A 25,350-nucleotide genomic window follows, 5' to 3' on the forward strand; every position below is an offset into this window, starting at 1 on the left:
AATGATGCCCCTGGCCTTTGGCATCTTTCAAAGTAGATGTAATGACACAAAACGCACGGGACCCTCAGACAGGTGAAGAATCTTAAAGCTGGGGCAATGGGGCGACGTGGAAGAGATGCTCAGAAGTCCGACCTTCTGTCAGCTGGGGCGGGAGGAGAACTTCACCTCTGCAGACAAGTTGATTTTCATGAAGAGGAGGAGTTCCTTGTTCCAGGGAGACCATCAGCGAGGCACATGAGGGACCGCCTCCCATGCCCCCTGTTGCTGGTGGCCGGTGTCCCACGCGGGGGCGTAGACAGCCTGCCCCGCACCCAGCAGCCCCAAGTCCAGTCCAGGTGTGAGTGACCCCACAGTCGTGTGCTGTCCCCATGTGGAAGGACTTGATTCCATCGGGATCCAGGGGACCAGAATTTCCCCCTTAGTGCCCTGAAGCCTTCTCTAGGTGACTGACCGGTACATTCACTCAGCACAGGGACTGAGGACCAGGCTCTATTCTAGGTGCTGGCCGCCAGGGCACACAGCTGACCCCAGCCTTCCTCACGCAGCCCCTCCTAGACAGACAGGAAACCCCGTGTTCACCCCACAGGGTGACCTGCTCTCCTTCCCAGATACGGCCAGGGCTGCTCCCCACCCACCCCTGCGGTCTAGGGCTCACTGTCCCCTTGGGGAGAGAGTTCTTTGCCCTCAGCCGAGAAGTGCTAGGTGATGCCCAGTATCAGCGAGAGTCTGGAAGGTCGGTCCATCGTGTGGCCATCAACACAGGCCATGTGACACGTCTAGGGCACGTCCCCTGTGGCCCCACACCAGGCCTGACCACTGGGCAGCCACAGACACTGCTCAGAACTCAGTGCCTCGGTCTCCCCACCTGTGAATGGGGAGCTGGGCAGTGACCCTCATTTAACTGTAACTGGGTCAGGGCAGCCCCAGAGCGCTCGCCACTGTGGTCATGGCACAGAACCGGCAGGGGGCTCACAAACCGGGTTGTTTTCTAGCTGGGCTCATGTGTGACGGTGAAGATGACATCAAAGCGTAGTTCCCAGTGAGTTCTCTGCTGTGTCCGTGGCAATCGGAGACCCAGGGCCACACGGGGAACCAGTCAGCATCTGTCCCTCGGTGCAGTGAGGGCTGGGGTCTGGCTGCTGTGGGATTCAGCGGAGCTTTGTTGGTCACTCAGTCACTCAACAACCGCCCCTGCGTCTTCCGAGCATCAGACCCTGTGTTAGCACAGAGCAAATGCCGTCAACCACGGGTTCCGGAGTCGGACAGGACACAGCACAGGCCTGGATCCTTCCTCAGCCGGCAGGACCTCTTGTCCTCCTCCCCGTGAGGGGACCACCTCACTCCCTGCTCTGGGGCTGTGGGAGACCCTTTCCTGCCCAACGCGGCCCCTCCTGTGGCCAGCCTGTGTGCTCAGGGGCCACCCAGTCCCTCAGCCAGATGGTGAGGTGTCTCACTGCCCGTCCGGGGCCTCGCGGCTCCCTGGCCAGCCTCCCGTGCTCGCGCTGAGCGTGTTGGGTGTGAACACAGTCCTTGCTGAGAACTGGACCGGCAGCGAGCTCTCGGGGCTGAACTCAGCGGTTCTAAAACCTGTGGGAGGAGGTGACACAAATCTCAGGAAGTCACTGTCCCCACACCAGGCGCTTGTCCTGGGAGGTGCCCGTCACTGTCTCTCTCAGAGTCTGGTAGCAGCAGGCCCCTGCACGCTTCCCCGCCGTTCCCGGCACCTGCTGTCCAGGCGCTCAGCTGTCGCTGTCCTCACACAGGTCCGCTGCTGTCCGCCCCAGAGCCACCCGCTAGGGGCCTTCTGCCTGGGTGCTCTGCCCCGGGTCCCCATCGTCCCCCCAGTCCTGTCCAGACTTCCCCTCATGCTGGTCACTGTCTGCCCACTCAGCCTGTTTCATTTTTCTTGATGGTTCTAGTTAACATCCGGTATATCATGGCCTCTTCTTGTTCACTTAGGTCGTGTCTGCATGGTTAATACCCGGGTAGGTCATGTCTTTGTTTGCTGGCTGTGGTCTGTTGTCCTCTCTGAAGTCCACGCGCCGTGAGGCTGTCGGCCTTGTCTCGTCCACCCTGTGTCCTCAGGCTCTCGGCCAGTGGTGGGAACAGGGCGGATGCGCCTGTGCTTGTGGGGTTACTGAGCTGCAGACGGGTGAGCGATGCATCTGCTGGAGCCCGCAGCCAGACGGGAGAGAGAGCTTACAGAGGAGGGGATGCTGGGCCACCCCCGAGGAACGCACGGGCCCTGCTGCTGTGATAGCACCTCCGTGGTCTCTGTATTTCATCTAGAAACATCCGTTTTTGGCCCTGGCTGGTTGGCTCAATGGTAGAGGTCAGCCCAGCTTGTGGAAGTACTGGGTTCGATTCCCAGTCAGGGCACACAGGAGAAGCAACCATCTGCTTCCCCACCCCTCCCCGTCCCACTTCTCTCTCTCTTTCCCTCTGGCAGCCATGGCTCCAATGGTTTGAGCAAAGCTGGCTCTAGGTGCTGAGGATGACTCTATGGCCTCACTTCAGGGGCTAAAAATAGCTCAGTTGCCAATCAACAGAGCAGCGGCCCCAGATGGGCAGAGTATCTCCCAGAGCTTGCTAGGTGGATCCTGGTCAAGACACATGTGGGAGCCTACCTTTCTGCCTCCCTGCCTCTAACTTAACACACCCCCCCCCATTTTCAGAGCACCATGAAAAGGCACACGAGCAGTTCAGAGTCCATGGTTCAGTACAGAGGCCCGACCTTTCTGTAGGAGAATCTGCCGCCAACCCACTGGGTCACAAAGCTGGGCTCCCCCCTTTGTGTTTCTGGCTCCTGCGTTCCTGACCCCGTCTCTCTCTCCCTACGCCGCACACCCGCTCCTATACAGCACCCTGCCCCCACACACGTGTGCCTGCGCGGGGCACGCCCGCTCTCGGGGAAGGCCCCGCACTCACGTCCAGCTCTCGGGGAAGGCCCCGCACTCACGTCCAGCTCTCGGGGAAGGCCCCGCACTCACGTCCAGCCTGCTAGGAGGAGCTGACCTGGAAGTGGACCTGGCCGGAGACACTGACATGACTGATGGCCTCTGTTTTTAAAACCCTCTGCTCCACGGGGAACATCTGTTTTTCCCCGTTTCCCACATTTGGTGGGCTTCAGTTTGCCAGGACGGGAGCACACTGTATGAACCACGATAGGAAGTGGGAACTTTCTAAAATATGTCTGCAGTGTTGCATGTCCCCTAAAACCCCCAATGATCCGGATGGGAAAATACTTTTTAAAAAGGTCGGTGGCGTGAACATGTCTAGTACGTGGAAAGAGGCACCGCGGTCCCCCCGGGTGATGTCTGAGTGGCCGATTCCTCTGTGGAGTTCAAGTGCTGTGTTCCTCCAGACGAGCTCCCCGCCCCCCACTGGGACCTGTGAGGTCCAGTCCACTCCCAGCCGCGTCCCTGCCCAGCAGCCGTTGCTATTTGCAAATGTTTACTCTTTAACAATGTGATTCTGTGATTTGGGCGGTAACCTAGTTGTACAGAGGGGGGTCACCTCCCCGGGCGGGCGGGGAGGGAGGGGGCTGGAGGAACCAGAGGCGCTGCCCCCCCCCCCCCCCGTGCTGATGGGCTGATGGGCGCGGGCGCGCACCCTCTCACTGGGATGCCCGGCCCTGGCAGGCTTCCCCTGCGGCCCCAACCTGAGCAAACCCGGCTGTGGTCCGGAGGCCCAGCTCTGTGTCCCGCTGCAGGGCGGGGGGGCCCGGCCTGGCGGTGTCCCCTGGCTCTTTGTCCCGTTTCCTGTCCCGGGAAGGGTTTTGGGAAGTGACCTCACCGGCCCCCCGGGGCAGCGTTCTGTGTACAAGACGCTTTCCCCTTTCCGCCCGGCGAGTCACGGCTGCAAGCACAGAGGGACAGACACAGAAGGGATAAGTGTCTTTTGTCTTCCTGCGTGTGTGACAGGGACTGTGGGAACTCGGCTCGGGCGGACAATGGCCCTTTCTCTCTCTCCGCTGACCTCCGGCCTCCGCTCTGAATTTCCTCCCTGTTTCCTGGGGACACAAGAGAAAACTCACAGCGCCCTCTGCTGCTCCAAGAGGGCACTGCAGTGGAGAAAAGAATTATTTGCGAATTCCTTAGGATTTTTGTTAACAGTTAAAAAGTTTCCTTTGATGTGGATTATCGTTTTCTTCTCAAAAGGTCAGGCTTTGAGTGATTTCTGAGTAGAGTCACAGACGTCATTCTTGACCCTCGGTCCTGAAGAATGGGTGAACCCCTCCATCTCATTACTGATCATTTGTTTGGCACAATTCAAATGCCCCTTTGTTCGGGTTCAGTGCACCGCAGTTTTGAGGCATAATATACAATACAGTGTTAGTAGTTGTTCTGACAAGTGTGGAGCCCTGACCGTTAGGGACGGGGGTGAGTAAGACGCAGAGCCACAGCCCAGGAGTGCAGGCAGGAGGCTGACCGAGCAGTGAGCAAGCAGCTCTTCACAGAGCTGTGCCTGGTCCTGAGATCAGGGAGGGCTTCCTGGTGACTGTGGTATCTATTGTGCCAGGTAGTGAATGGACCCAGGACAGCTCACCCTGGGTGGGGTGGGGGTGGGGTTGCTGCAGGGATGGAGCCTGGCAGACTTGGGGACAAGCACATCACCAGGGCGGCTGGTCCGGCTGTGGGCCGGGCGTGTTTCGGGGGTGGAGGGTGTGGGAGGTGGGCCAGACAGGGAGGCAGAGACAAGGTCCTGCGGAGAGGGCTCACCCAGGGCCCCTCCAGGCCTCTTGACGTCTGATTGGCCAGGAAGGATTGTTTGCTTGGTGGGGGTGGCAGGGAGAGCGGCCAGGCTGGGAGGCTGCGCTTGGGGCCATCAGGGACCCATGAGAGGTGGCGGCCAGGAGCCCATGCAGGCTGGACTCCTCACGCCTTGCTTCCCAGCACCTGACACCTGGACCGCGAAATATTTTCTTAGAAGCTGTGTTGACACAGGTGTCAGCACAGGTGGAGGCAGCCGGCAGGTGCCTGGTGCTGTCGGGAGCACCAGGTGAGTGTCAGCGGTGCGGAGACCCGCAGAGGAAGGGGCCAGTCCGTGTCCCTGGAGAAGCATGGTGAACTCCGGCTTCCGGAAGTAAGCAGACGTTCAGGGACTGAGATGGTGTGAGGGACCAGGACCCAGTTTCCTGGCTGCTCCGACATCCCTTCCTCGGAGCAGTCGCTGCAAAGACAGGGTGGTGTCACTCAGCCCCTTAGGGACAGAGGCCTGGTGTGCCCCGCGGAGCCACAGGAGGGGCATACGTTGAGGTCGGGGGAAAGGCAGGAGCTGGGGAGCACGTCGGTCACGGGGTTCACTGAGCTTTTGCCGGGAGAGGAGGCGGGCAGGGGGGCACGCAGGGCTGGAGACAGTCCTGGGGCTTTGGGCTGTGGGCGTGGTCCCGATTGCCAGGCAGCCGACCCTGGGATGGGCGGGGTCCCGGTTGCCTGGCAGCAGGCCCTGAGATGGGCGTGGTCCCAGTTGCCTGGCAGCAGGCCCTGGGATGGGCGGGGTCCCGGTTGCCTGGCAGCAGGCCCTGGGATGGGCGTGGTCCCGGTTGCCTGGCAACAGGCCCAGGGATGGGCAGACCTCACCTGTCCCAGGTGTGCTCCCGGCTGGGCTGGAGGGGCAGCCTCTCTCCAGCCCGGGAGGTTCTGAAGATGTCAGGACATCATAATGTGCAGAAAAACCAGACCCGGATTATGCGTTCTGTGGGAGCCATTGTTACCCCTTCTCCCCTCAGCTTTGACTTACCCACCACCGTGCGCTCCTCGTTTCACGAACCACATGAGAAAACTTGCGTGGTTCAGCCTCCTGCCACCAGCCCGCAGAAACCTCAGGGCCCCCCTGCTGCCCCTGCTGGGTGCGAGGACCCGGTCTGCTCTGTGGGCGCCGTCACGGTGTCACGTCTCCTCGCTGTGCCTCAGCCACGCCCCCCCCCTTCCCTGTGCGTTTCTCACAGCTCGTCCTTGGCCTCCTTAGTTATTTGTAGCCTACTTACTCATCAAAACCCGTGATTAAAAGCACTTAAATTATTCCTGAGATTGGTCACGACTCCATTGATCACAGGCCACTCTGTTCACTTATTTGTGGTTCACTTTAGGTCGGGCCATCCTGGTGAACCCCAAGTTCCCAGGGACAGAAACGGTGCCTGTGCTGCCCTCTAGCTGGTGTGTCAGCCGTGAGGTGGGCTCAACGGCTTAAGCGCTTTAGAAGTTTATGTCCCTTTCACGAGACAGGAGGGTCACGACTTTGCCCAGACAGGACCCCAAGAAGGTCACTGGCTTGAGACCAAGGTCACTGGCTTGAGCAAGGGGTCACTGGCTCGGCTGGAGCCCCCCCCCCCAGTCAAGGCACATATGAGAAAGCAATCAATGAGCAACTAAGGTGCCGCAACTACAAGTTGATGTGTCTCATCTCTCTCCCTTCCTGCCTCCCTCTCCCCTCTCCCCTGCCCCTTGCCAAAAAAAAAAAAAGTTACTATCTGCAAATGTAATATATAGATATGGCAACTTTTTGCACCCACAATAGAAACAAAAGAAAACGGAAGAAAGCCCGCAGCACCCTGCATGTCAGATACTCGGGAGCAGTGGTCAGCGGACCTTCTGTGCAGAGGGCTGGACATGCTGGGTTTGGGCACCCGCTGGTCTTTACTGCTGACTCGCCCGCTGGTCTTTATTGCTGACTCGCCTGCTGGTCTTTACTGCTGACTCATTTTGTTTTTGTTCCATTTAGTCTCCACAGCCCTTTAGGCACATAAACGCTGTTTGGCTCGGGGCTGTTGCAGAAGCAGGCCCTGGGCAGGACCGGGCCCCAAGCATCACCCGTCACTTCTGTGACGCGTTCCCAGAACAGGTCTCCCTTATTTTCCCCAAATCGGTCTGCCCCGCACAAGAGGCACATCCCGAGAGTGTGGGCGATGACGCGTACCTCGCCAGAATGTCCTCCACGTCTGCAGAGTGCACCCTGATTCCACATCACTTCCCGTGAATGTCGGGACACAGGTTTGTGGAGAGTGGCCTCGTGTCTGTCCCCGTTCTTGGTGGGTTTTGTGCTGCAGACGCTCCGGGTGGGGCCGCGTCCTGCTGTTCGGATTCCTGGTGGCGACGCTCAGTGCCGCTTGCCCAAAGGTTATGCACGGTCCTCGTTCCTGGACACATTCTCTGGAATTTCAGGTGGTTTCCCCCAGAAGTTTCTGTTCCCCATCACGGGCTGTCGGGAGTCGTGGCTGTTCTCACACTTGCTCCTCGACGGGCGACCCCCGTGTTCTCTGCGTCTGTGACATTGATGTCGTGTGTGTTTGGTTTCTGTTAGTTTCCTCATGGTTAGTTCAGGTGTGGGTTTTTTTCTTGGTTCTGCTTGGAATTCGCTCTTATTCTGCGGTCTGTGCACTGTTGTTTTCACCAGTTCCAAAGGGCCTCTTCCTGTCTTGCATCTGGTCACTAATAAAGTTTACGTTAGACTCCCTTACACTAGTATTTTTTTATAGTTCTCACTTTCCCCTCTATATTCTTAGTATGCTTGTCTCTGGATGACCTAGTCTGATGTATATTATAGTTCTTAAACTGTCAAGTCTGCAGCTAAATGTACCCATTGTTGTTTTTTTTCTTTTAATTTTGGTTATTTAATTTTCACTTTCATTTCTAAAAGTTCTGTTTAATGATTAAAAAAAAACTCCCATGTCCCCTTTTATGGTTTTCTGTTACCTTAGAGATCTTCAGGCTCACCTTTTGCTTATTTCAACATTTTAACCTATTTACCTCTATCATAGCTTTATTAAGATGTAATTCATAGACTACACAATTCGCCTATTTAGAGCCTACCATTCAATGGTGCTCAGTGTACTTACAGGGTTGTGCAACCATCACACAGTTTTAGAAATCTTCATCACCCCAAAGTGAAACCCTGAACCCTGAGTCTGTTAGCAATCACTCTCATCTAAACAAAACCTCAGAAACACCTTGACTGGGGTTTGACCAAACGCCTGGGTACCATGGCCCAGCCAAGCTGACACCTGCAGTTAACCATCGCAGTGTGTATACACACACACACACACAGAGACACATTAACACACATGCAGGTGTGCACGCGTGCGCACGTGCACACACACACACCTCTTCATATTTTTGAAAATTAATTTTTGATGTAAAAGTTGTTGCCAATGGGCCAGGCCTGTGGTGGCGCAGTGGATAAAGCGTCAACCTGGAACGCTGAGGTTGCTGGTTTGAAACCCTGGGCTTGCCCGGTCAAGGCATATATGACAAGCAACTACTGTAAGAGTTGATGCTTCCTGCTTCTCCCCTCCCATCCCCCACCTCTCTCTCTCTCTCTCTCTCTCTCTCTCTCTCTTAAAAATCAATAAATCAAACCTTTAAAACAAAAAAGGAAAAAAAAAAAAGTTGCCGCGAATGACTAAACTGTCACCACTGAACCTGGAGTTCCCTTACACTCTGTTTCCGGGTAGATGCAGTTACTGTTACTCTGACGAGCTGGAGCCACGTTCGGGTTCATAGGATGTTTTTCAAAGTGGCAAGGTAGTATTGGGGGAGCAATTATTTAAATGCGCTTATAACTTTTTACTTCTATAAGATGTTTCTGCATTTCTTCCTCAAGCTATTGACACTGGTAAGATTCTTTCTCCCCCTCAGGCGGACGAAGACGGTTCTGCGGGTGCGGGGCTCCCCCAAGTGGACGTCTGGGAGTCAACATGCTCTTCCCGGCGCCGCCGGCCGCGGTGGCCGCGTGACCAGCCCGCGTCTTCGCCTGCCCACGGTGGGATTTAGGAGGTCTGTGTCATTCAGGGACTGTTCTTTTCCACGGGCCAAGACAGATCGCAGGACGTTACTGTAGCGGGGCGTGAGGAGTTGGGTGGCACGACCTGTGCCTTATCCGAGGTCACTGAGCTGGTGCGTGACCACTTGAAGCACGGGAGCCTGGAACGGCATCCATGCCCATCACGCAGCCTTGTCCGACGCGGGTCACGTTGCCTGTGGACCGGCCTGTGCTGCTCGGGGCTCCTGCGAGTTGCTGGAGAGCCGAGGGGAGGAGGGCCCACGATGGCCGTCCCTCTGCAGCCCCCAGGTCTGAAGGAGCCCACCCACGTGCCTGAGAAGGGACCGGTGGGCTGGCTGCCTGGAGCTGGGCTGGCCCCGCCCCCTAAACCGGAGGGGGCGTCAGGAGCTCCGCTGTCGATGGGGGTGGGAGAGCGTTGCCTGGACCGCAACCCCGCCCTCGAGGACAAGCCCCTTCGTCTTTTTGTGATGCTGGCTGAGAAGCCGCGACTCTTGGTTGTCCTCGGGAGACCTGGACGTAACCGGTGGTGTGAGGTCGAGGTTTCCGGGAGGCCCAGGAAAACCAGACACAGAGTGCTCCCCAATCTCAAGGAAACCCAGGGCCCACGCCCTGTACAGAAGTGGGTGTTCCCACGCCCCGCCCGGTCTAACAGCCTGTTCCTGGCAGAGGGAGTCTGGGCCCAGGCCTGTCCCTGGCCCGTTCCTCACTGTGTCCTGCTCTCGGGAACGAGGAGACAACATTGAGTGTGGTGACCACTCCTGACCTCCACGTATCAGGAGGAGCGTGACCTCAGAGCCGTGTTTCATGTGTCCGGTCGGAGCAGCATCTCAGCAGACGTGGCTGTGACTGCACCCCCCAGTCCGTGACTCACCCTTGCTGTGCCCCCCCCCCCACCCCAGCCCCCCAGCGGGGTTTGGCCTGCGTCATATGCTGAGCTGACCTCAACCTTGACCTCGACCTTGACCTCATCCTTGACCTGGCTCCAGACAGCCCCCTGGGAAACCAGCTCCTCTCTGGAGGGTAAATCACAAGGCCTAGAAGTCAAGAGTGCGAGTTTTAGTTCAGACCCCCATGCAGAGCAAACCCCATGTGACCAGGTCAGTATTTTTTTTTTCCCTCTTTGGACCTCTGTTGGCTCACTGGTACGTTGAACAGCAGGGGCCGGGCGAGGTGACAGCCAGTGTTCTGTCCGGCCCTGAGAGGCTGGCCCTCGGCCTATCTCAGCCTCCCCTGCAGGCCCACCTCAGCTGAGCCCAGGGGCACACATGTGCCAGCTTGCTCTCCCAGGACAGGGTGCCCTGCCAGCCGGGTGCTGCCGGTGCCTCCCATCCAGTTTTACATGATTACACCCGCCGACCATTCTTGTAAGTACACGGAGTATGGCGTGCCTGCAGTCTTTCAGCCCTTACGCACTCTCGGAACGGAATCCTCTTGGCACGGCGGGCTGTGCTCCGGTCCCGGCATCCGGCGTCCTGCGTCCTGCTCTGAGCCGGTGGGCTCTGACCCTGCACGCTAATGCCCCTTCCCTGGGCACGGCCACCAGGACTTGAAACCGTAGCGTGCTGGGGTTTACACGAGTATCCTCTAATCCAGCTCTCACTTTACCAGCGGAGAAGCCAAGGCCCTGGGCAGCTGAAGAGGCTTCTCCGGGGTCACGCAGCCTTGGCCCCAGATTAGCAAGCATGAGACCAGGCCTGGCGCCAGCGCCCTTGGCGATAGCTCGGCCGGCCAGCCCTGCGCTCTCGAGCCCCGCGGTGATTATTTAGTGACATGTGGAGATAAACTGCCCATTAGCGCAGGGCCATCTCCGTAAATAGAAACCTGGAGACAGCACCCACGGGACAGAAGCCACGCGTCCACATCTAATAAAAAGCACAATTATTCGGCTTTTACGACGAACAAGGCACTTCCAAAGTGCAGGCACGGGGCCAAAGTAAGTGTCACCTCTGAGCAGAGCGTGGGTCGCGGTGCCATCCGTGTGGGGGAAGGTCTCAGGGTGTTAAAGCACCGCGGTGACCGCCGCCCTCAGGAGACGTCTGCCACGTGCACTTGATCACGATGAGGAAGTTGTGGCCGCCCCTGCAGACTCCCCGTGACCCGGGCCCCGGCCGGCCCCCCTCTCACAGGGGGTGTTATGCAGACTTGGGGGGGGTTTCCTCTCGGCTGAGAACATTCCCCTCCTCTAACTGGTCCAGGTGAGCCCCGTCGGTCAGGGGCCACGTCCTGCTTCTGCGGGAGCTCCGTGTCCCCGCGGCCCCGGGCACGAGGCTCCCCACACCCCACCTTGTTGGCACGTCCACAGAGGCGGTGCACCTGCAGGGCACAGGGCTGCCCAGGTCTAGGACGTGCCTGGATTTACAGAACAGAGGAGACTCTGGCCTGCGCTGCGGAGACGTTGAGTGACCTAGCAACCTGGCGGTTCGGGACGGGCGTCGGTGCCGTCACCACCTGTCCCATGCTGACGTGAAGAAGGCATGCTGCTGTGTGCATTTGCTCTGTTCCTTCTGTGAGCACCCGTCTTGCCAGAGCACGTGGTGTGCCGCGTCCTGGGGTTCAGGGTCAACAGAGCCCCAGGGCTCCCGTTCCCGTGGGTGAGACAGACCAGCCAGCTGCTCACCGGGAGGAACGTGTGCTTGCGTGTTGCCGTAAGGGTTCACAGGTGAGGTAGGGTTCGTCTTGACTTTAAGACACAAATGGCTCTAAGGCAGGGGTCTCAAACTCACGGCCCACTGAACAATTTTGTGCGGTCTGTAGACTAATCCACGAAGTTCAAAATATAATCCACGAAGTTCAAAATATTTTGGATAAATATTTTGAACTTCGTGGATTAGTCTGCGGGCCGCGAGTTTGAGACCCCTGCAAGGGGTGGGGGTGATGGAGCAGGTTTGCATTCTGAGATGTTTGCTTGGACGATACAGAGAAGGGTAGGGAGGCATGTCCCAGGCTGGAGGTCACCCAGCTCGGACTGGGTGACAACAGTGGACACAGAGAGGACAGCAGAGGAGAGGGCGTCTGGGAGGAGGAGGAAGGGTCACAGTGTCTGGCGCCTGAGGGACGTGTCCATGCCGTCCACGGGGTGAGGGACGCTGGGCAGAGACCTGAGGGAGAGCCGTGCGGAGCCTGGACTTAGAGTGATTGACTCGCTGAGTATAAGTTCCGTGTAGCCTTCCGCAGAGCGGGCGAGGCCACATGCTGCGTGACAGGGCAGCCCAGCCCACGCAGGCCCTGCCCAGGGCGTGGTGTCCTCAGGGTGGGGGCTGGGGACGTGGACGGGGAGGGTCCTCTGAACAGGCCTGGGCGGAGCTTCGGTATAAGCGGGTGCCTTGGGGCTAGTTTGGTGGGTGACCTGGTGGGACTGGCAGGGGGGTGTGATGGGTCACAGAGTCTACGACAGTGACCGGGCCGAGAGGGGGAGGCCACCGCTCCTGCTGAGGTCAGCCTGCGAAGGAGGGATGCGGGCCTGGCGGACGCTGTGGCCGGGCGGACGCCGTGGCGTGGATCCTGCGCGTCGGCCTCGGGGGACGCGCCTGCAGCCCAGCCCCTGTGCGCCGAACGCCACGCTCCTGCCCTCGCTTTGGGGCTGTCCCACCAACGGCTGGTGCTCAGCAGTTCGATCACGACGCGGCTTGGTGCCTTTCCAGTTTGTGTGGCCGGAACTGGGTGGCTGTGGGGCTCCTTGCGTCTGTGGGTTTACAGTTTCCACCCGATTTCGAACACTTTTGGTAAATGTTCCCTGCTGATCTGTATCCAGACGATGACGTCGGGCCTGCCTGGGGCCTACTCTGTCCCGACCCAGCCTGCTGCTGAGTGATGTCCCCGGGCCTCCGAGGACCCCAGATGCTGTGTTCCAGGAAGGAGGCCTCCTGCACCGGGGGAGGGGGAAAGCAGTTCCTGAACTACGTGGGGCTGAGGAGCTGGTGGCCTCGGGGTCCCTTCAGGAGACTGCCCTCCCCGGAACGGAGAGTGTCTTCTCGCGAGACGCTCGGGCCCGAGGTGGGAGCTCGCAGACGGGAGACGGGCATTGCAACTGTCCTTCTCGCTGTGGGACCCCCGGAAGAGGGCGGGGCGGCTCCCGGAAGAGGGCGGGGCGGCTCCCGGAAGAGGGCGGGGCGGCTCCCGGAAGAGGGCGGGGCGGCTCCCGGAAGGGGCGGGGCGGCTCCCGGAAGGAGGGGGCGCTGATGAACGGAGGTCACGCTGATAAATGAAACGCCGGCCGTCAGAGCGCTGAGGGGAGTTCGTCGTGCGCTTAAAATGCGCCGTCCCCGAGGGAGCGTGTGGGGGACCCAGTCTGTGTCTGTCTGTCTGTCTGTCTGACTCACTGACTGACGTGGGGGGCTGGTCCGGCTGTTTCTGACTCATGAGATGGGGGAACATGGAGGTTGAAAGGCTCCCCGGGACTTGCCATGGACTGTTTCCTCTGATTTTTGCAACAACTTTTATGAGTTAGCTGGAATTACACGGGTTTTACGGATGGGGAAACGGCCCCGGGGAGGCTGACCAGGGTAAGCCGTGGCGGGAACCCACTCTCTGGAGTCTGACTGAGGTCAGGGGGCCGTCCCCGCGGGCCCCTCCTCTTGGCCACACAGGCCAGGGTCCAGCCCGCGGGCGTGCCAGTCCTGTGTTATTTATACTCGGCCGTGAGCCCTGCCAATAGGTGGACACCCTCTGCCGTTCGCTCTCTGAGGGGTCTGGAGGCAGCGGCGTCGTCTGGGCATCACTATAAATAAGATGTGATCTGCTGACGAGGCAGGGCTAGGCCCTGTTCAGGCCGGCAGATCCTGCTACATTCGCCCGGGGTGAAAGCAAGCAGAACCCTCAAGCAGTTTCTGAAACGGAAAAGAAACAGACAAACAGCCAGCTGCAGAGCCCCCCCCCAGCTGCAGAGCCCCCCCCAGCTGCAGAGGCCCCCCCGTCAGCTGCAGAGCCCCCCACCCCCGCTGCAGAGCCCCCCCCAGCTGCAGAGCCCCCCCAGCTGCAGAGCCCCCCCCAGCTGCAGAGCCCCCCCAGCTGCAGAGGCCCCCCTGCCAGCTGCAGAGCCCCCCCCAGCTGCAGAGCCCCCCACCCCCGCTGCAGAGGCCCCCCCAGCTGCAGAGCCCCCCCGCTAGCTGCAGAGCCCCCACCCCCGCTGCAGAGCCCCCCCCCGCTGCAGAGCCCCCCCTGCCAGCTGCAGAGGCCCCCCCAGCTGCAGAGGCCCCCCCCCGCCAGCTGCAGAGCCCCCCCTGCCAGCTGCAGAGGCCCCCCCAGCTGCAGAGCCCCCCCGCCAGCTGCAGAGCCCCCCACCCCCGCTGCAGAGTCCCCCCCCCCCCCCCCCCCCCCCCCCCCCCCCCCCCGTTCAGTGCCCTGGCATTTGGTGCCCCGGTCGGTAACGAGGCAGTGTGCCGGTCGGGTCGGACTCCGGCCGTCAGGGAAGACTCGCGGACGGTCCCGTCTCTGTGCCCGGGACCTGTCTCCGACCAGGGCTGGAAGCGAGCCCACACACTTGTGTTTGTGTTTTCAGAGCTAGCGTGCGTTAGGATGTGGGTGCCCTGTCCTCCTGCTGGTCACCGGCAGGGTGGGCCCCGTTTCCCGGGAAAGGGCAAGAGCGCCCAGTGACTTTCACTCTCCGATGGGACTGTTTCCGACGGGACAGGACCTGCTTCCTCCCCAGACTGGCAGTGCTTCCTGCATGGGTGTCAGCTTGGGCCACGGCCATGTGTCTATTTATAGCAGCTCCTTGGCCATAAATGGGGGCGGGACGGGCTCTGCGGGGAGACCTGGGTTCTCCTTCGCCGCGGAGCCCGGAGCTGGTGAGCCGGGCAGCACGGCCACCCCCTCTGCCACTGTCCTCTCCTCTCGGTGAGTTTCCGTGTCCTCTTTCCTTCCCCGGTTCGAGGCGTGGGCAGGAGCGGGACACCTCGTGCACAAGGCTGCCCGCATGGACCCATTTCAGGGCAGAGAAGACTTAACCTGCACAGAAAAAACAGCCCCAGATGGTCCGACCTAAGGTCTGTGTTTCTTGGCTAGATGTTAACAGTGTCTTTATTTCCGGTAGCCGAGGTCTTTGCTGTCAATGTGCCAGCGTCCCTCCCGGCACTGCGGGCACTGACCCGGTTCTGGAACAGGCCCCCTTGGGGCCCCCGGTCAGTGGGTTCCCGTCCACAGTTCTCGTGAGTCTCAGAAGGACAGGGTCTGTGTCAAAGATGCAGGTGTGAGGAGCTGTGAAGTAGAACGGGATGTTTTCTAAGGAAAAAAGGAACGAGGCCATGAGTCACAGACTTGGACCCTGGTGCCAAGGGGACAGGAGGGCAGCCAGTGCTGTGTCAGATGTCCCCGCAGAGCAGTGGCACTCTCGGTGCTTTCTGCTCTGTGCCCTGATGTGTGATGACCCTGCACATGTCCGGCTCGGTTTCACCGAGATCCCAGCTTCCCGAAAGAGGCCGGGTCCCTGCACCCAGCAGCCGGGCAGGGCGGGGGTGGGGGTGGCAGCAAAGGAAGAGAGTGGGGTGCAGGGGTGGGAGGGCTTCCTGCCTCCTCCCTGCTGGTCTCCCTGTCCTTCTGACTGAGCAGGAGCCAGATGTTGGGGGGCAAAGGTGACTTGAGGAGTTCTTCAGTAAACGGAGTCCGGCTGCTTTTTGGGGGAGTGGACCTGAAGCTGACCTTGAGGGACAGCCTGTCCACTCCGTGGCCGCTCTTCACTCAAACAAGGAGAATCTGTGTGTGTGTGTGTGGGGGGGGTGTATGTGGGAAGACTCACAGATGGACAGATTTCTGTAACTGTCGATTTGTTTTTAATTCTGTGGACCCGTGACGTGGCCGCGGTCCATCTGGGTGGCCGTGCGCTCCTGGTCTGTAGACGCAGCCAGGCCTCAGAGGGAGTCGGGCCCCGGGGGCGAGGGCTGGTGGCCGCGTGGGGGGGCGGGTGGTTGCAGGACCTCCGGGGTCGCCGTGGAGCCGTGCTTGCGGACGGGCTGCTGGACGTCAGACGCCAGGCCTCCTGGGCGTGTCTGGACGGTGACTGGAGAATGGTTCGGGGCTCCGTCAGCTTTCCTCTTGGTGCCAGGTGGTCTCCGATGTGAACGAGCCCGAGAAAGCCCGTCCTGGGGCTGAGGGCCTGGTTGCTGGGGGCACGGACCCCTCTGGGTGCTGGCCACCCCTTCCTGCCCCCCTGGAAAAGTGACTCGCTGTGTTTGTCGACTCTGACTGCCTAAGAGGCCCAAACAGCCGTTTCTCTTGTTAGATGGAAGTCAGTGCGTTGGAGCTGAAGTGTTTTCAGAAATTAAAACCCTCTTGGCAGCAGGAGAGATGGGTTCCCAGTAGTGCTCACAGGAAGGGATTAGCCTGAGCGTGGCCCAGACACACCATCCCTGGACTTGAGGGCCGGCTCACGTTTCACTTGCTGTGACAAACCCTGGGCGTCAGGAGCGTTGGGGGCCGTGGGCGGGGGGCAGAGTCAGAGGTCTGTCCCGGGCAAACCAGGGACCTGGGCCAGTGTCCACAGGTAAGGTCGAGATCTGAACCAGGACGGCATGAGATCATTCACTGTCAAACTGTGTGAACTTGGTTCTTTTTCTTTTAATTATTTTTAAAATTTTTATATTATGTGAGAGGAAGGGAGGCAGAGAGACAGACTCCCGCATGTGCCCTGACCAGTCTCTGCCCATCTGGGGTTGCTACTCTGTTGCTCAGCAACTGAGCCATCCTCAGCGCCCGGGCCAACTTGGCTTGAACCATTTAAGCCATGGCTGCAGGAGGGGAAGAGAGAGACAGAGAGGAAGGAGTGGGGGGGGGGGGCGGAGAAGCAGATGGGCGCTTCTCCTGTGTGCCCTGGCCGGGAATCAAACCTGGGACTTCTGCACGCCGGGCAGATGCTCTACTGCTGAGCCATTTGCTGAGAAAACCAAACTTCATGGGTAGGGCTGCTCCTGGTCTCCACTGGTGACGTGGGAGGACGAGAGCACCGGCAATGGCCTCCACTCGTCATAACCAGGGCCGCAGATCCACACCCGCCAGAGCTGAGGGAATGTGAGCCCCTCACACCCCATTTCTCAGCAAAGCATACTGAGGCCCGAGAGCTGGACGGGTCACCTGGTTGCTGACGGCGTCCAGGGCTCCCAAGGCTCCTCCGTCCCAGGGGACTGACACCGGAGCTGTGTCTGAGGAAGGGCTGCTGTCCCTGCTGTGAGTGGCTGTGGGGAAGAGACTCGGCACGTGTTGGGGTGACTTCCCCTGGGGGACCCCGAGGGGTCTGGGGCTGCTCGGCCCCGCCATTCCCTTTTCTCTCCGGTGTCATCACAGCGGGTCCCTCCTGGTGGCCCGTGACTCCGGGGCAGCACTCCGGCACCTGCCGAGCCCCACGGAGCGTGCTTCCCCGAGAGCGTGTCACCCTGTCTGGGACAGCCGGGCGGTCCTGACCCCTGGGGCCCACGGCGGCGACGTGGAGAGAGGGAGCCAAGCACAGACACGTGGTCCAGGGGGACTCAGGCCGCTGGGTCCTGCTGACATGTCTGGTTTGGTGTGAGATTGATCAGTGTTGGTGCAGCGAGTGGCGTGGGGACCAAGGCATGGAGCCGCGAGCCCACTCCGTCTGTGCGGCGGACGCTCTCTGAGGTGGTTCCTCCTCGGGGTGCCCGGGTCCGCGTTCCGGCTGGGCCGGCACGCAGCACAAGCTCCAGACGTGTGTGGGTGACAGACGGTTGTGCCGAGTCCCCGAGCTGCCTGTCGTGGGGGCCCTCAGCGCGCTGTCCCCCAGGGAGCCGGGGACGGGAGGTCAATGCAGGACTGTCCCTGGAGAGACAGATGTGGCGTCCGCAAGGCAGAGCGAGGAACCTGGGCCGCAGACCGCGATTCCAGCCGCAGGTCCTGACTGCCACAGGGTGGCCTCCTCACGTCCTCATGGGCCCTGTAGGGACCTCTAGGCCCACACAGCCATGCACCGAGCTCAGTCCGTCACGTGTGAGGTGCTGACCGTGCGACCCAGGAGGGAGGGCCAGCCATCAGCTCTGGGCAGTGCTGACCCTCGGAACACTGGGTCCCCGTGAGCCTGGACTACCCTCTTCTGGGAGTGCTCGTGGCCACATTGGCTCTGGGCAGTGCTGACCCTCGGAACACTGGGTCCCTGTGCACGTGGCTGCCCTCTTCTGGGGGTGCTGGTGGCCACATCGGCTCTGGGCAGTGCTGACCCTCGGAACACTGGTTCCCCATGAGCCTGGACTACCCTCTTCTGGGGGTGCTGGTGGCCACATCGGCTCTGGGCAGTGCTGACCCTCAGAACACTGGTTCCCCATCAGCCTGGACTACCCTCTTCTGGGGGTGCTGGTGGCCACATCGGCTCTGGGCAGTGCTGACCCTCGGAACACTGGGTCCCCATGAGCCTGGACTGCCCTCTTCTGGGGGTGCTGGTGGCCACATCGGCTCTGGGCAGTGCTGACCCTCGGAACACTGGGTCCCCATGAGCCTGGACTACCCTCTTCTGGGGGTGCTGGTGGCCACATCGGCTCTGGGCAGTGCTGACCCTCGGAACACTGGGTCCCCGTGAGCCTGGACTACCCTCTTCTGGGGGTGCTGGTGGCTACATTGGCTCTGGGCAGTGCTGACCCTCGGAACACTGGGTCCCCGTGAGCCTGGACTACCCTCTTCTGGGGGTGCTGGTGGCCACAGCGCAGACTTCTCAACACGGCTCACCCTCTCCTGTCACCTCGGCCATTCTGGACTCTTTGTGTTGCCAGGAAACACAAACAGATCTGGAGATGAAGCCCACCCGGGCCTGGGCACACGGGGTGCGGGGACGTGACCACCTGCGGGGGTGCTGGGTCCCCACTGCAGTGGGTGTTCCTCCGCGAGCGCAGGAGCGACTGGAAATCTCAGAGAGGACAGTGGCCCCAAGTGGTCAAACGTGTCCCCCCACTAGGGTGTGGCTTCAGGTCCGTGAACCTCACCGGCACCCCCCGGTGGCCTCCGGGCCGGGTGTGGGATGCTCGCGATGACTGAAGAAGTTGGATCCCACTTCTTCGTCCCTGGGGTCCCTGGAGACCCCTTCAAATGTGGAAGCGGTCTAGGCATTCTTCCAGCTCCAGTACCAAGCTCGGGTCCACAGCCACAGCCACAAGCCAGCCCAGTGCCTGTGCCCTCCAGACGCGGGTGAATGTCATGGTCAGACGGACGGGGCGTGCTGGAGTGCGGCCTGGGCCCCGGGTCTGCCCGACGTCACAACCTGTGTGCTTGACCTTGACATTCTAACACCTCTTCCAAAACTGCCGTGGTGGACAGGACGTGCTGGTATTGTGTCCTGTATGTGCGCTATTCTGTGGCAGCTAAATAGTCGGCCGATGCCAGCGTCCTGGAAAACACCTGCTGGGCATGGGGGCGGGGGTTGGTCACTGCTTGAGTTTTAAGAGGACATGCCCAGCTAAGTGAGTGTGGGGCGGTGTGAAATGCCCGGAAGTGGAAGTCTGAGGACTGCTGGTGGGCCAGCCCTTCCCACGTGTCTTTGGGGGAATCATGTCTCTCTCTGGCCACCGTCCCCCCATCCCTACCCAGGGGCACAGAGGTTTGGGTCATCCCTAAGGGTCTGCCCAGGTAAGCTCCGTGCTCTGGGACTCTGGGCCCTCCCGGTCCGGAGGAGAGGGGTCATGAGGAGGGTGGCTGGAGCACACGGTCTGCTCAGCAGTGGAGAGAGAAGCTGAGGTGCAGCCCGAGCTGGGCCTGGCTCTCCGGCTCCCTGTCCTGCCCCGCGCTCCGTGTGAGGGGCGCCCCCCAAGCCTGGGTCCAGGGCCTCGCCCCAGAGGCCCCTCTTTAAATCAGGGCAGATTATTTTAGTTATTTATTTACTTATTGACAGAGACAGAGAGAGGGACAGATAGGGATAGACAGACAGGAAGGGAGACAGATGAGAAGCATTGATTCTTTGTTGTGGCACCTTAGTTGTTCATTGATTGCTTCCTCATATGTGCCTTGATTGGGGGGGGGGCTACAGCAGAGCGAATGACCCCTTGCTCAAGCCAGCGACCTTGGGCTCAAGCCAGGGACCCCTCACTTAAGCTGGTGAGCCTGCACTCAAGCTGGCGACCCCGGGGTTTTGAACCTGGGTCCTCCACATCCTAATCCAATGCTCTATCCATTGTGCCACCGCCTGGTCAGACAGGGCAGGTTATTTTAATTTAAACATAAATGACAGTACAGAGCTCAGATTTGGGGGTGTTCTTTCCCTTGCTATTTGAGACACCAGCAATCACAGAGATGTAGGAATACAGTTCTTTTAGGGCCAAATAACCCGGAAAGCCGGCATTTCACTAATTTTGGGTGAACATATGTGGTGAACGGCATGTCTAGCACCTGCACTATTTCAGCTCCCAGATCCCATCCCAGATGGAGCCCAGCTCACTCTTGCTTGGCGATAATTTAACCAGAATGTGCTCACCCCCCTCCCACCACCCCTCGGCTTTCTCCTGGGGCTCGGTCCCCGCTCCCTGCCCCCCCCCCCGGGGAACCTGTGAGGCGTGACTTTGGAGGAACGGACCTGGGAGGTGGCCTGGAGACTTAATTCCCTTCCTCCAGCCCCTCCCCCCCTCCCCGGGTTCTGCGGGGAACCTGTGAGGCGTGACTTCGGAGGAATGGATCTGGGAGGCGTCCTGGAGACTTAATTCCCTTTCTCCAGCCTCCCCCCCCCCCCCAGCGGCGGGGACTCCCAGCTCTGGCGGCAGACATAGAAGGTGGCCCTGGGGTCCGTCTCTCCGAGGGACTGCTCCTCTGGCTCCCACACATCTCCCGAGCCCCTCTGCGCACCTGCTCACGGGGTGCCCTTCCTTCCAGCCCTGCCTGCCCACCCATCACGGCTCTTCCCGGATGTCACCTACCGTGGGGACCCCTTCTGACCCCCTCCTCGTCGGCTGCGGGTCCCCTCTCCCCTCTGGGAGCACCTGGCATCCCTCTGCCCTTGCGTCCTAAGTGCGTGTCTACCGTTTAATCCGTGTTGTAATTATCTTTATCCTCTTCACCGGCGTGGCCCTGAACAGAACCAGGTGTTCTAAAAATATTCGTGGGGTTCACAGTTAAACGAAACATAGAGCCCCTCCCTTCTAACTGCGTGGAAGCGAACAGCCCGTGCGCCCAGGTGGCAGGGAGTGTCGCAGGCGTCCAGACTCCAGTTTAAGAGGAACCACGCTTCTCTCGTAGTCCGTTCACCGCCCCTCTGGGCTCTGCTGACCGGAGTTGGCTTCTTTTCCTTGGCGGTGACGCACGATGTCAGGTAGACATCGCAGGACCAGGTTCCCACAGGGCCTCAGGGCTGTTTGTCACTCTCCATTCGCAGGCACGCCCCAAGATGTCCCTCGTCGCTGTGCCCTTCTACCAGAAGAGACACAAACACTTCGACCAGTCGTACCGTGACATTCAAGCGCGGTACCTCCTGAGCGAATATGCAGCGAAAAAGTAAGCTGGGATTCGCGGGTTGGACGCGTAGGGTCTCCGTGAGGGGTGTCCAGCATTGAAGGGCAGGAAGCGTTCTCCGGTCCCCTGCACCCTGGAGTGGCCTGTTCGGGGAGGGTCAGAGGTGGCAATGCTCCCTGTCCTGATGCCCCTTTTCAGTGCCAGAGGGGGGATGTGGCCGACTCCGCTGGGCAGCAGATGATGTGTGGAGTGTTGCATGGCATCATGGTAGACCCTGGTAGACCCTGGTAGATACTGGTAGACCCTGGTAGACTGGCTCTGAGCCCTGGTTAGATCAGAGGACAGGGATTCTTCAGTAAGTGCTCATTGACTTTGTCTTCTTCACACGTCTTCTAGAAACTGGAATCTAGAACGTCACCAAAGAGCCAGGGCTGTGGGAAACATGTGAGTGGGAGGGAGTCTATGGGATTATAAGGATTGGTGGACGCGGACTCCGTATAACTTTGCTACATTAACAGGAAATGTAGCGAGAAGTGGACTGATTCTCTGAATTATAGGCTGGGGTCATGCCACAACTTCTTCTGTACATTTCTGAAGTCCAGAGTCCTCCGGGACCTGCAGCTCATTTTTACTGAGCCAGCCCCGTGGACAGCACAGTGAACAGCAGTTCTAGTGGGCCAGCACAGTGGACAGCACAGTGGACAGCAGTTCTAGTGGACAGCACAGTGGACAGCAGTTCTAGTGGGCCAGCACGGTGGACAGCCTGGTGGACAGCAGTTCTAGTGGGCCAGCACGGTGGACAGCATGGTTTGAGTGGGCCAGCAGAGTGGACAGCAGTTCTAGTGGGCCAGCACAGTGGACAGCAGGGTTTCAGTAGGCCAGCACAGGGGACAGCACGGTGGACAGCAGGGTTTCAGTGGGCCAGCACAGTGGACAGCACAGTGGACAGCATGGTTTCAGTGGGCCAGCACAGTGGACAGCAGGGTTTCAGTGGGGCGGTGAGAGGCTGGGCTGCAGGAGGGAGACGCTGCAGGCGTGGTGTGCCCCAGCCTGGGGTGCCTGTGCACATGTCACCAGCGCCCTATATTTAGAAATGCCTATGGTCCTTGTGTTCAGTTGTCATCCCTGTAACAAACAAAGCCAAACATTCACGGCCCCTCCTGACAGCCTCAGGGGCTTCATGTCAGGAGGATATATATAACCCTGGCGTCCCGCCAGAGCCGTGGGTGGTGCAGGCTGACACTGAGTGGAGGCGGGAGCTCTGTGTGTGACAGGGTCCCTTGAGGATGGGCCCGTGCAAACGGGGACTGGGCTGCAGAGGGATGTAGCTTTGGGTGTGTGCCTGTGCCCATGTGCATGTGTGTGTGCACGTGTGGATATATGTGCCTGTGCACACATGCTCACAGATAGTGTGTGCAGGGGTGCATGCTAGTGCACATGTGTGTACTTGCATGGGCGCATGCATGTACACATGTAAGTATGCACGTACATGCACACATTTGTGTACTTTCATGCACCGAGGTCATGCACAGGTAAGTGTGTGCATACACATGAGCCTGCATGTGCGTGCGTGCAGATGTGCAGATGTGTATGTGCAGGGGGTCTGTGGAGGGTGGGGAGAAGGTGATGTCATCTGCTCTGACACGTGCCCAGTGTGCTAACGCCCTTGTGTCTCGATGCTCATCCAGACGCACCTCGACCCGGTCATCGTCCCAGCAGTCGCTTATGCAGAAGTCGTCGTCCCAGAGAGCCTCCAGCCAGACGTCGCTGGCCCAGGGGGGCACGGTCTGCAGGCTCTGCGCCAAGCGCGTGAGCTCCACACAGGAGGAGAGCGAGCATGAGGACAAGGGAAGGTACGCTCTGCCCTCCCCCGGGGCCGCTGGGGTCACGACATCCGGGCACATCCGTCCAGGGACGGGGTGATGGCCTCAGGGCACATCCCTCCCCTTCCAGGGACAGGGTCACGGTGTCAGGGCACTCCATCCAGGGACGGGGTGATGGCCTCAGGGCACATCCCTCTGGGGACTCTCTCTGGGGACTCCCTCTGGGGACTCTCTCTGGGGACTCCCTCTGGGGACAGGTCAGGAGAGGAGTGCAGGCACCTTGGGTGTCGGGGGACAAGGGAGGACAGGCAGGTGACACTTGGAGTCAAAGCCTTAGGTCCTGTTTTCTAATTGCTCATGATTCATTGCCCTTGTTGTCTCCATCAGTTCTCACAAGGGGCCTATTGGGGTGAAGTTCCCCTTTTGTTTTGCAAAGAGAACCTCGTGGCCCTGGGAACTGGTGCCTGTAGCCTGGGGTCCCAGCCTCACCCCCACCCCCTGCCTCTGGCATTGGCCACAGGTGTGTGGCTGTCCCACCTGATACTCAGCCTCAGCCTGGCCACACAGAGCAGGACCCTCAAGTCAAAGAGCCCCCGGGCCAACAGTGTGAAGTCGACCCTGAATTTCCATGACCAGCCTCTTCAGCTTGAAAATAGCTCCGGGGAGGGGGGTGGACTCAAGCAACAGTTTTCCAAAGTTGCGGGGGCAGGTTTCCACCAGCTGTCTGTGTGGGAGCAGCGAAGGGCTGTGATTGGTTACACTCCACGTTTTGAAGGACTCAGCTCATGGGAAAATGTCACAGGAATGAGATGGAGTAATAAGAATGTCAGTCCAAAAATTATTTCCAGATCCCAGAGAGACAGGTGGTGATCTTGCTCTGATCTCTTAAGAACAAAACAGCCCAACACCCCGTGAACGCTGCGTGTGGCTCCTGCTCTGGTTTCTCCCCTTCCCCCTCCCCACCACATAACAGGGAGGGTTCCTCTCTTTCTCTAAACACGTCAAACCTGAGGGTAATAGGAGATGTGGGTAAATGTCTTCATGTTGAAAGTTGCTCTGTGACTTAAGGAATTTATTAAAAACCAAGCTGAAAAGACAAACCCTTATTTTTTTAACATTTGAATCACCTTTTTAAATGCTTTCTGGGGATTTGCCACATGAATTCATTTTTATTGTAAAGCAAAGATTTCTTTTGTAAAAGGACCACTTATCAAAGTGTGTCCATTAAAAAACCTGGGTTTTGGCCCTGGCCGGTTGGCTCAGCGGTAGAGCGTCGACCTGGCATGTGGAGGACCCGGGTTCGATTCCCGGCCAGGGCACATAGGAAAAGTGCCCATTTGCTTCTCTACCCCCCCTCCTTCCTCTCTGTCTCCCCCCCCCCCCCCCCCCCCCGCAGCCAAGGCTCCATTGGAGCAAAGATGGCCCGGGCGCTGGGGATGGCTCCTTGGCCTCTGCCCCAGGCGCTAGAGTGGCTCTGGTCGCGACAGAGCGATGCCCCAGAGGGGCAGAGCATCTCCCCCTGGTGGGCAGAGCGTCGCCCCTGGTGGGCATGCCGGGTGGATCCCGGTTGGGCGCATGCGGGAGTCTGTCTGACTGTCTCTCCCCATTTCCAGCTTCAGAAAAATACAAAAACAAACAAACAAAAAACAAAACAAAACAAAAAAACCCCTGGGTTTTGTTGGTTGGATTTTTATTTTTTTATTTTTAAAATAATTTTATTTTTTTAATGGGGCGACATCAATAAATCAGGATACATATATTCAAAGATAACATGTCCAGGTTATCTTGTCGTTCAATTATCACCCAAAGTCAGATTGTCCTCTGTCACCTTCTATCTAGTTTTCTTTGTGCCCCTCCCCCTCCCCCTTTCCCTCTCTCTTTCCCCCCTCCCCCCATAAGCACCACACTCTTATCAATGTCTCTTAGTTTCACTTTTATGTCCCACCTACGTATGGAATAATGCAGTTCATGGTTTTTTCTGATTTACTTATTTCGCTTCGTATCATGTTATCAAGATCCCACCATTTTGCTGTAAATGATCCGATGTTATCATTTCTTATGGCTGAGTAGTATTCCATAGTGTATATGTGCCACATCTTCTTTTTTTTTTTAACTATTTTTTTCATTTTCATTTTATTTATTCAGTTTTAGAGAGGAGAGAGAGAGGGAGAGAGAGACAGAGAAAGAGAGAGAGGAGAGAGAGACAGAGAGAGAGAAGGGGGGAGGAGCAGGAAGCATCAACTCCCATATGTGCCTTGATCAGGCAAGCCAGGGTTTTGAACCAGCGACCTCAGCATTTTCAGGGCGACGCTTTATCCACTGCGCCACCACAGGTCAGGCACCACATCTTCTTTATCCAGTCATCTATTGATGGGCTTTTTGG

The 25,350-nt window shown here is 59.0% G+C and overlaps 1 protein-coding gene across 1 annotated transcript in view; it reads left to right on the top strand.

Moving 5' to 3' along the window:
- The first annotated feature begins 14,508 nt into the window (after positions 1 to 14,508).
- Positions 14,509 to 25,350, top strand: part of MYOM2 (myomesin 2) — a 90,814-nt gene continuing 79,972 nt past the window's right edge. Inside the window, exons 1-3 of the mRNA XM_066237816.1 lie at positions 14,509 to 14,616; positions 21,068 to 21,186; positions 22,833 to 22,997. Of these exons, the coding sequence (XP_066093913.1) occupies positions 21,080 to 21,186; positions 22,833 to 22,997 (272 nt within the window). The 5' untranslated portion in view covers positions 14,509 to 14,616; positions 21,068 to 21,079. The remainder of the gene's footprint in view (positions 14,617 to 21,067; positions 21,187 to 22,832; positions 22,998 to 25,350) is intronic.

Source organism: Saccopteryx bilineata, chromosome 6, assembly GCF_036850765.1.
Source record: "Saccopteryx bilineata isolate mSacBil1 chromosome 6, mSacBil1_pri_phased_curated, whole genome shotgun sequence".
Lineage (NCBI taxonomy): Eukaryota > Metazoa > Chordata > Mammalia > Chiroptera > Emballonuridae > Saccopteryx > Saccopteryx bilineata.